The sequence below is a fragment of the Silurus meridionalis genome, chromosome 25 (genome assembly GCF_014805685.1).
Source record: "Silurus meridionalis isolate SWU-2019-XX chromosome 25, ASM1480568v1, whole genome shotgun sequence".
Lineage (NCBI taxonomy): Eukaryota > Metazoa > Chordata > Actinopteri > Siluriformes > Siluridae > Silurus > Silurus meridionalis.
The window spans coordinates 17432501-17442500 of NC_060908.1; the positions used below are offsets into that span (position 1 = coordinate 17432501).

Consider the following 10000-nt stretch of genomic DNA (forward strand, 5'->3'; position numbering starts at 1 on the left):
CTCTCTCTCTATACTACACAACACACTTACACACACACACACACACTCTCTCTCACACGCATATTTACACAACACACTCTCTATATACACACACACACACACTCTCTCTATACTACACAACACACTTACACACACACACACACTCTCTCTCTCACACGCACATTTACAACACACTCTCTTATATACACACACACACACTCTCTCATACTCACTACACACTCTTACACACACACACACACTCTCTCTCACACGCATATTTACACAACACACTCTCTTATATACACACACACACTCTCTCTCATACTCACACAACACACTCTTACACACACACACACACACACTCTCTCTCACGCACATTTACACAACACATTCTCTTATATACACACACTCTCTCTCTCATACTCACACACACTCTCTCTCTCTCACACATTTACACAACACACTCTCTTATATACACACACACACACTCTCTCTCATACTCACACACACACTCTTACACACACACACACACTCTCTCTCACAGCACATTTACACAACACATTCTCTTATATACACACACTCTCTCTCATACTCACACAACACACTCTTACACACACACACACACACTCTCTCTCACGCACATTTACACAACACACTCTCTTATACACACACACTCTCTCTCATACTCACACACACACTCTTACACACACACACTCTCTCTCACACGCACATTTACACACACACTCTCTCATACACACACTCTCTCTCTCATACTCACACTACACACTCTTACACACACACACACACACTCTCTCACACGCACATTTACACAACACACTCTCTTATATACACACACACACTCTCTCTCATACTCACACAACACACTCTCACTCTCTCTCTCTCTCACGCACATTTACACAACACACTCTCTTATATACACACACACACACTCTCTCATACTCACACAACACACTCTTACACACACACACACACTCTCTCTCACACGCACATTTACACAACACACTCTCTTATATACACACACACACTCTCTCTCTCACGCATATTTACACAACACACTCTCTTATATACACACACACACACACTCTCTCTCTCATACTCACACAACACACTCTTACACACACACACACACTCTCTCTCTCATACTCACACAACACACTCTCACTCTCTCTCTCTCACATTTACACAACACACTCTCTTATATACAAACACACTCTCTCTCTCTCATACACACTCTCACTCTCTCACACGCACATTTACACAACACACTCTCTATATACACACACACTCTCTTACACACACTCACATACTCTCTCACACACAACACACTCTTATACACACACACTCACTCACACACTTGCACAACACACTCTCTTACATACACACACACTCTCTCTCTCACACACACACTCACACACCACACTCTTACACACACTCACATACTCTCTCTCACACACACACACACTCTCATACTCACACACACTCACAACACACTCTCTTTCACACACACACACACACACACACACACACACACACTGACTATCGCTCACACACACACACACACACACACACTCTCACTCTCTCTCACACATTTACACAACACACTTTCTTATATACACACACACACTCTCACTCTCTCTCTCTCACACGCATTATTTACACAACACACTTTCTTATATACACACACTCTCTTATATATACACACACACTCTCTCTCACACACATTTACACAACACTCTCTTATATACAAACACACTCTCTCTCTCACGCATATTTACACAACACACTTTCTTATATACACACACTCTCTCTCACATTTACACAACACATTCTCTTATATACACACACACTCTCTTATATACACACACTCTCTCTCACATTTACACAACATATTCTCTTATATACACACACTCTCTCTCATACTCACACACACTCTTACACACACACACACACTCTCTCTCTCACGCATATTTACACAACACATTCTCTTATATACACACACTCTCTCATACTACACAACACACTCTTACACACACACTCTCTCTCACACGCACATTTACACAACACTCTCTTATATACACACACTCTCTCTCATACTACACTACACACTCTTACACACACACACTCTCTCTCACGCACATTTACATAACACACTCTCTTATATACACACACACACTCTCTCTCATACTCACACACACTCTCACTCTCTCTCTCTCACACATTTACACAACACACTCTCTTATATACACACACACACTCTCTCATACTCACACAACACACTCTTACACACACACACACACTCTCTCTCACACGCACATTTACACAACACACTCTCTTATATACACACACACACACTCTCTCTCTCACGCACATTTACACACACACACACTCTCTTATATACACACACACACACACTCTCTCTCATACTACACAACACACTCTTACACACACACACACTCTCTCTCATACTCACACAACACACTCTCACTCTCTCTCTCACACGCACATTTACACAACACACTCTTATATACAAACACACTCTCTCTCTCTCTCATACACACACACACACTCTCTCTCACACGCACATTTACACAACACATTCTCTTATATACACACACACTCTCTCTCTCATACTACACAACACACTCTTACACACACACTCTCTCTCACACGCATATTTACACAACACACTCTCTTATATACACACACTCTCTTATATATACACACACACTCTTACACACACACACACACTCTCTCACACGCACATTTACAACACACTCTCTTATATACACACACACACTCTCTCTATACTCACACAACACACTCTCTCTCTCTCTCTCACACATTTACACAACACACTCTTATATACACACACACACACTCTCTCTCATACTCACACAACACACTCTTACACACACACACACTCTCTCTCACACACAACACACTCTCTTATATACACACACACACTCTCTCTCTCACACGCACATTTACACAACACTCTCTTATATACACACACACACACACACTCTCTCTCTCATACTCACACAACACACTCTTACACACACACACACACTCTCTCTATACTCACACAACACACTCTCACTCTCTCTCTCACACGCACATTTACACAACACACTCTCTTATATACACACACTCTCTCTCTCTCATACACACACTCTCACTCTCTCTCACACGCACATTTACACAACACACTCTCTTATATACACACACTCTCTCTCATACACACACTCTCACTCTCTCTCACACGCACATTTACACAACACACTCTTATATACACACACACTCTCTTACACACACTCACATACTCTCTCACACACAACACACTCTCTTATACACACACACTCACTCTCACACACTTGCACAACACACTCTCTTACATACACACACTCTCTCTCTCTCACACACACTCACACACCACACTCTTACACACACACTCACATACTCTCTCTCACACACACACACACACTCACATACTCTCACACACACTCACAACACACTCTCTTTCACACACACACACACACACACACACACACACACACACACTGACTATCGCTCACACACACACACACACACACACACGGTGTAACTGTACAGTTTTGCTACAGTTGGGTGAAGAAACACAAAACTACTTGTCACTTTATTATTAACTCAGTTTATTATTATTATTATTATTATTTGTGATCAACATTTGAACAGTTTTTTAATGAAACAGATGATTAATATTTGATAAACAGTGCACTTTGTTATATTGATTAAATTGAGTAAACAATTCAGTTGGAAAAAAAATAAATATATAAAGAAAATGTAAAAATAGTTTTATTTTAGATTCTACTGCTGTTTTACATTTAATTACATTCTCTAAAGAGATGTTCTGAACTGTTCTACTTATTTCAAGTGAAATTTATTTGTATTGCACTTTTCACAACACACATCGTCTCAAAGCAGCTTTACAGAATGTAACAGTGAAGGTGAATGGTGTGTGTTTATCTCTGATGATCACCATGGAGTCTGTGGTGAAGAAAAAACTCCCTTAGATGTTATGAGGAAGAAACATTGAGAGACTCAAAAGCAGAACCTCATCCTCATTTGGGTGACATCAAGAGTGTGATTATAGTCTTTAAACACTACAGAACACTGGAGAGTGAGAACTAACATGAGCACTGGAGTGTGTGATTATGACTGATGTTCTTTCGACAGTCTTTTACAGTCATTATGGTTATAAAACTAGGAGCTACTGAGCAACTCATAAAATAGCTCAACATCTGAGATCATCACAGATCCAACAGCAGCTTCTCCATGCCTGAGCCTTTAAACACTCAAAGAGGTCCAGTGTCCAAACTCCACACATGAAGTGGAATCCAGCTGGCACTGGTACGTCTCTAGATGGTTCTGGATGTTTGCAGCATCTACTTCTTTAAAGGTCCACAATCTTCATGAGGTGGGACGTGACTGGAGCTGGAGCAACCTCAGGAAGCCTCGGGATGGGGAGAGAAAGAGAAGCAGTGGAGAGGAATTAGCGTAGCTGCTGTTCATGATATTAACAGCACAAGTTGATAATGTGATGTGATCAGATGTTCTGGAGCACAAGGTTATGATGTGATGTGTGTTATGTGTAGAACTCGCTAAAAACATACGTCTTTAATCTGCACTTAAACTGGGAGAGTGTGTCTGAGCCCCGAACACTGTCAGGAAGACTATTCCAGAGTTTAGGAGCTAAATGTGAGAATGTTCTACCACCTTTAGTGGACTTTGCTATTCTACTACTAGAAGTCCAGAGTTTTGAGATCTCAGGGAGCGTGACGGATTGTAGCGTGTTAGAAGACTGGAGATACATGGAGATAAACCATTTAGTGTTTTGTAGGTAAGAAGCAGTAGTTTGTAGTGGATTTGAAACGTAACAGGAAGCCAGTGTAGGGATGAGAAGATTGGGGTTATATGGTGATATTTTCTCGACCTTGTGAGAACTTTGACTGCTGCATTCTGAACTAACTGAAGCTTGTTTATTAATGACGCTGGACATCCACCTAGTAATGCATTACAATAGTCCAGGCTGGAGGTCATGAACGCATGGACGAGCTTCTCTGCATCAGATATAGACAACATGTTTCTTAGCTTAGCAATATTTCTAAGGTGAAAGAAGCTGTTTTTGTAACTTGGTTGATGTGATTTTTGAAAGACACGTTGCTCTAAAATAACACCCAGGTCTTTTACTGTTGAACTAGTGGTTACACAACATCCGTCTAAATGCAGGTTGAGATGCTGGAGCGTCTGTGTACTGGTTTTTGTGCCGATGAGCAAAATCTCCGTCTTATCAGAATTTACTAATAGAAAGTTATGAGTCAACCAGTCTTTTAATTCCTTAACACACTCAGTTATCTGAGTTAATGAGTGTATTGCCTGGTTTAGATGAAATATATAGCTGGGTATCATCAGCATAACAGTGGAAGCTAATTCCATGCCTTCTAATAATATTTCCTAACGGAAGCATGTATATTGTGAAGAGCAGGGGTCCTAGAACTGAACCTTGTGGCACGCCATAATTTACATTAATTAACTTGGATAGCTCTGCATTTAAGTCTACAAAATGCAGCACTAAGATCTAGTAAAACTACGGTAACAAAGATGTAGCTTTGCCTATTTCAGCAGAAAGTCTTCATTCCTTCCATCCTTCATTCATTCATTCACTCCCTCGACATGTAGAATTGTCAGGATTTTCTGCTTTTAAGAGAAATTCTTGAATCTTGACATAAAACACTCAATAATCCGTTGTTATGAGCTACAGCTTCGAGATTTAAAACTTTTATGTGCAGGAAAAAGTTGAAGTGCATTGGAAAAGTAAAAAAAAAAGAAAAATCTTGAAGCTAACGCTAGTGCTACGTATTCTTTAGCATGTATGTGCAAATGGAATTTCCAGTACGGCGTAAATAGCCACAGTGACACTGCGCTAACTCCAGTTTCCAACTGCATAACTGCCATTATGTTTTCAAGTTTAAACATTGTGTGTATAAAATGTACTGAAAGTGTGAGGCGGAGACGAAACACTTTATACGTGTGTGAGGGAACTGAGTGTAACTGTAACGTGCAACGATGCCTCCCAAGTACACACAGACACACACACACACTCATCATAACACAGACACACACACACCTCATAACACACACACACATTTATATATTTATATATATATATATATATATATATATATATATATATATATATATATATATATATATATATATATATATATATATATATATATATATATATATATATATATATATATATATATATATATACACACACACACACATTTATATATATATATATATACACACACACACACACACCATTACACACATACACTTATATACATACACACACACACGGTGGTCATGTAGATGATGGTGTGGGTGTGTGTGTGTTAGCCATAACGAGGAGCTGGATGAAATCTCCACGGCGGATCTGAAGTTTGTGTTGTTACCTGCGCTGCTGGCTGCGTTGGTAATGAAGCAGGGGGGCGTGGCTCAGCGGTTGGAGCATGTGCAGACGGCACGTGTTCACTTCCTGCACTTCCTCAGACTCTGTAAAGATTACAACATCAGCTCGTTCCACCTGCCACCAGATGCCCAGGATACGGAGGAGGCGTCGCCAGGGGCAGAGACTGACAACCTGAACCCTGCCCACCCCCCTCAGCCTGACCTCATCGCCATGGCGACACAGAGACAGGCCAAAATAGAGAGGTGAGTCACACTTAGGATTGTGTGTGTGAGTAACTTACATTCCAAAATAAAATGCAAAAATGTAAAGGAATTTCTCACTGTGTGTGTGTGTGTGTGTGTGTGTGTGTGTGTGTGTGTGTGTGTGTGTGTTAGGTATAAGCAGCAGAAGCAGGTGGAGCAGAAGCTGGCTGATCTCAGGCTGCTGGTGGATGGCGGTTCGGTGGATGAGGAGGTGATGAGGGAGTTTTACCTTTTGCAGGTGCGCAGGTGGATCACAGTCGCCCTCGAGGAAATCGAGTCCATCGACCAGGAAGTGCAAATCCTCAGGAGGATGCCTGCTCTCACTCAGGTCCTGTAGCCTGCTCTGGTTATCTGCTCATTATTTATTAAATCAGTGTGTACATTATTGCTTAGAAACGTCTTAAGGAACTGAGCTGGAACCCTGCAGCTGGAACCCTGCAGCTGGAACCCTGCAGCTGGAACCCTGCAGCTGGAACCCTGCAGCTGGAACCCTGCAGCTGGAACCCTGCAGCTGGAACCCTGCAGCTGGAACCCTGCAGCTGGAACCCTGCAGCTGGAACCCTGCAGCTGGAACCCTGCTTCTCTGAAATTCATTATAGTTTTTCTGTTTCAGGCTCCGAGGCAGAAACCGAGACGAGCACCGATGAAACCCTTCATCCTCACTAAAGACGCTGTTCAGGCCAAGTACGTACGTGTGTGTGTGTGTGTGTAGCCACGTCAGGCTGAACACAAGGACACAAATGTAATGCTCACACAAGTGTTTATTGAGATCTTTGTGGTGTGGTGAACGTGTGTGTCCAATCTGATCTGCAGTCTGTGTAGATTTGATGATTTACTCCTGCTGATGTTTCTTTCACAAGTCTGTCTGACCTGTGTGTGTGTGTGTGTGTGTGTGTTGCAGAGTGTTTGGTGAAGGGTATCCCAGTCTTCCCACCATGACAGTAAATGAATGGTATGAACAGCACAGAAAGAAAGGATGTTTACCTGACCAGGGCATCCCTCAGAGCACAGGTATACACACACACGTTAATAAATTCCATAATGTACAGTAGGTCTTTTAAACCTCACCTACTTAATTAAAGGCATACTGACTAAAGCCACACCCCCTTTAATTAAGGATACACTGACCCTCCAGTAAAGCCACACCCCCTCACTCAAACTTTCTGATACACACCCTCTTCACACACTGATTAGTTAATTAGTGAACTGTACCAAATATATATTTGAAACCTGTGTGTGTGTGTGTGTGTGTGTAGTGGATGTGGATGCAGAAGAGCGAGAGAAAGAAGAAAAGGAGAGAAAAGAAGAAGAGGATGATGATGAGGCTTTACAAAAGGCCAGAGACTGGGACAACTGGAAAGACACACACCGCCGAGGATACGGCAACCGCCAAAACATGGGCTAAAAGCGCGCACACACACACACACACAGTTGATCTCGAAATAAACTTTTTCAATTGTCACCTGTGTGTATGAAAGAAACGAAACTTATTTAAACCAAAAGTAGGACCATCATGTTTCATGAGACACACCTCAACCCCGCCCACTCATTAATATTAAAACACTGCTGAACTCTTAGTATGCAAATCAGGTCTCGCCACCACAGTGGGCAGTGAGAAGACCCTCTGGTTTTGTAAGTGTACGAAATAAATAAATAAATATGTGGATTAAAAGAGCTGTTTATTTTTGGAGTAAATTTTATGATGATCTGAGCAGTTCTGTATTTATTTTAGATCAGAATCTAATCACACTGCATGAGATCACTACTATTACATCAGATAAATGGAAAAACTACTACCGATTTATTAAATACGTCAATCACAAAAGTACTACAACCCTGTGTGTGAGAGGAGGATTAGGAGTGTGTGAGGAGGATTAGGAGGAGTGTGTGTGTGAGAGGAGGATTAGGAGTGTGTGAGGAGGATTAGGAGGAGTGTGTGTGTGAGGAGGAGGAGTGTGTGAGGAGGAGGAGGAGTGTGTGTGTGAGGAGGAGGAGGAGGAGTGTGTGTGAGGAGGATTAGGAGGAGTGTGTGTGAGGAGAAGGAATGTGTGTGAGGAGGATTAGGAGGAGTGTGTGTGAGAGGAGGAGGAGAAGGAGTGTGTGAGAGGAGGATTAGGAGGAGTGTGTGTGAGGAGGATTAGGAGGAGTGTGTGAGGATTAGGAGGAGTGTGTGAGAAGGATTAGGAGGAGTGTGAGGAGGATTAGGAGTGTGTGTGAGAAGGATTAGGAGGACTGTGTGTGAGGAGGATTAGGAGTGTGTGTGAGAGAAGGATTAGGAGGAGTGTGTGAGGAGGATTAGGAGTGTGTGTGAGAAGGATTAGGAGGAGTGTGTGTGAGAAGGATTAGGAGGAGTGTGTGTGAGGAGGATTAGGAGTGTGTGTGAGAAGGATTAGGAGGTGTGTGTGTGAGGAGGATTAGGAGGTGTGTGTGAGGAGGATTAGGAGTGTGTGTGAGAAGGATTAGGAGGAGTGTGTGTGGGCGGTCAGTATGGTCGGCCAATTTGAGCTCGAGGAAGTGCACTGCGATATTCAGAAGCACCAGGAGGTGGAGCCATTCTCTGAAAAGGTACATAAAACAATAACATTTAAAGTAACACTTACTGTGTGTGTGTGTGTGTGTGTGTGTGTGTGTGTGTGTGTGTGTGTGTGTGTGTGTGAGCGAGAGCCTGACCTGCTCCTCATAAGCGAACTGTGAAGTGTGATGACTGTAGGGTTCTGCAGACGTGTTGTGTTCCTCGTACGGGTTCCTCGCTCTCGCATACGGGTTACTGAGCACCTGAGCTCCGCCCCCTGTGTAGCTGCAACACACACTCAGTGTATAGATTTAATACATCATTAAACTTCAAAGTAATGACAAAAATAAAGTACAGTTTTGTGTATCACCTGTAGGGCTGCTGGCCGAGTCGCTCAGGTACCGGAGTGGGTGGTGATGGGGGGTGACTGGCACACACACACACACACACACACACACTATCACATTCTTGTGCTTTGAACTGAACAAACACACACACACATACAGTAGTATACATTCTGGGTATTATACCGTGTGTGTGTGTGTGTACTGAGCTCCCAGTGATTGTCTGTCGAAAGCAGGGTGTGTGTTTTTAGGTAGACTGCAAGAAAAACACACACTTTACTGCTAACAGCACTCTGATATTCACGTGTTTGTGTGTCTGTTTTGGAGCTAAAATATAGAATGAATGTCTGTGGTGTAATGACTCCCCCTGGTGGCAGAGAAGTTA

General features: G+C 42.4%; 3 protein-coding genes across 6 annotated transcripts in view; 2 read left to right on the plus strand and 1 right to left on the minus strand.

The window, feature by feature from the left end:
• Positions 1-8221, plus strand: part of igbp1 (immunoglobulin (CD79A) binding protein 1) — a 9913-nt gene extending 1692 nt beyond the window's left edge. The window contains exons 2-6 of the mRNA XM_046838834.1: positions 6445-6759; positions 6892-7087; positions 7373-7443; positions 7661-7770; positions 8016-8221. Of these exons, the coding sequence (XP_046694790.1) occupies positions 6445-6759; positions 6892-7087; positions 7373-7443; positions 7661-7770; positions 8016-8164 (841 nt within the window). The 3' untranslated portion in view covers positions 8165-8221. The remainder of the gene's footprint in view (positions 1-6444; positions 6760-6891; positions 7088-7372; positions 7444-7660; positions 7771-8015) is intronic.
• zgc:158432 (uncharacterized protein LOC555281 homolog) overlaps positions 1-10000 on the minus strand; it is a 31838-nt gene that overhangs the window by 16070 nt on the left and 5768 nt on the right. For 2 of the 3 annotated variants that reach the window (XM_046838843.1, XM_046838842.1), the window contains 2 exons: positions 9642-9698; positions 9360-9556 (listed from right to left, as the gene is read on the minus strand). In XM_046838843.1, coding sequence (XP_046694799.1) covers positions 9360-9556; positions 9642-9698 — 254 coding nt within the window. Of the gene's footprint in view, positions 1-9153; positions 9317-9359; positions 9557-9641; positions 9699-10000 lie in introns of those variants that run through there. The other variant, XM_046838844.1, reaches the window with a different exon arrangement.
• The window catches only part of wnt11f2 (wnt 11, family member 2), a 20694-nt gene that overhangs the window by 8218 nt on the left and 2476 nt on the right, over positions 1-10000 (plus strand). The window lies entirely within an intron of this gene.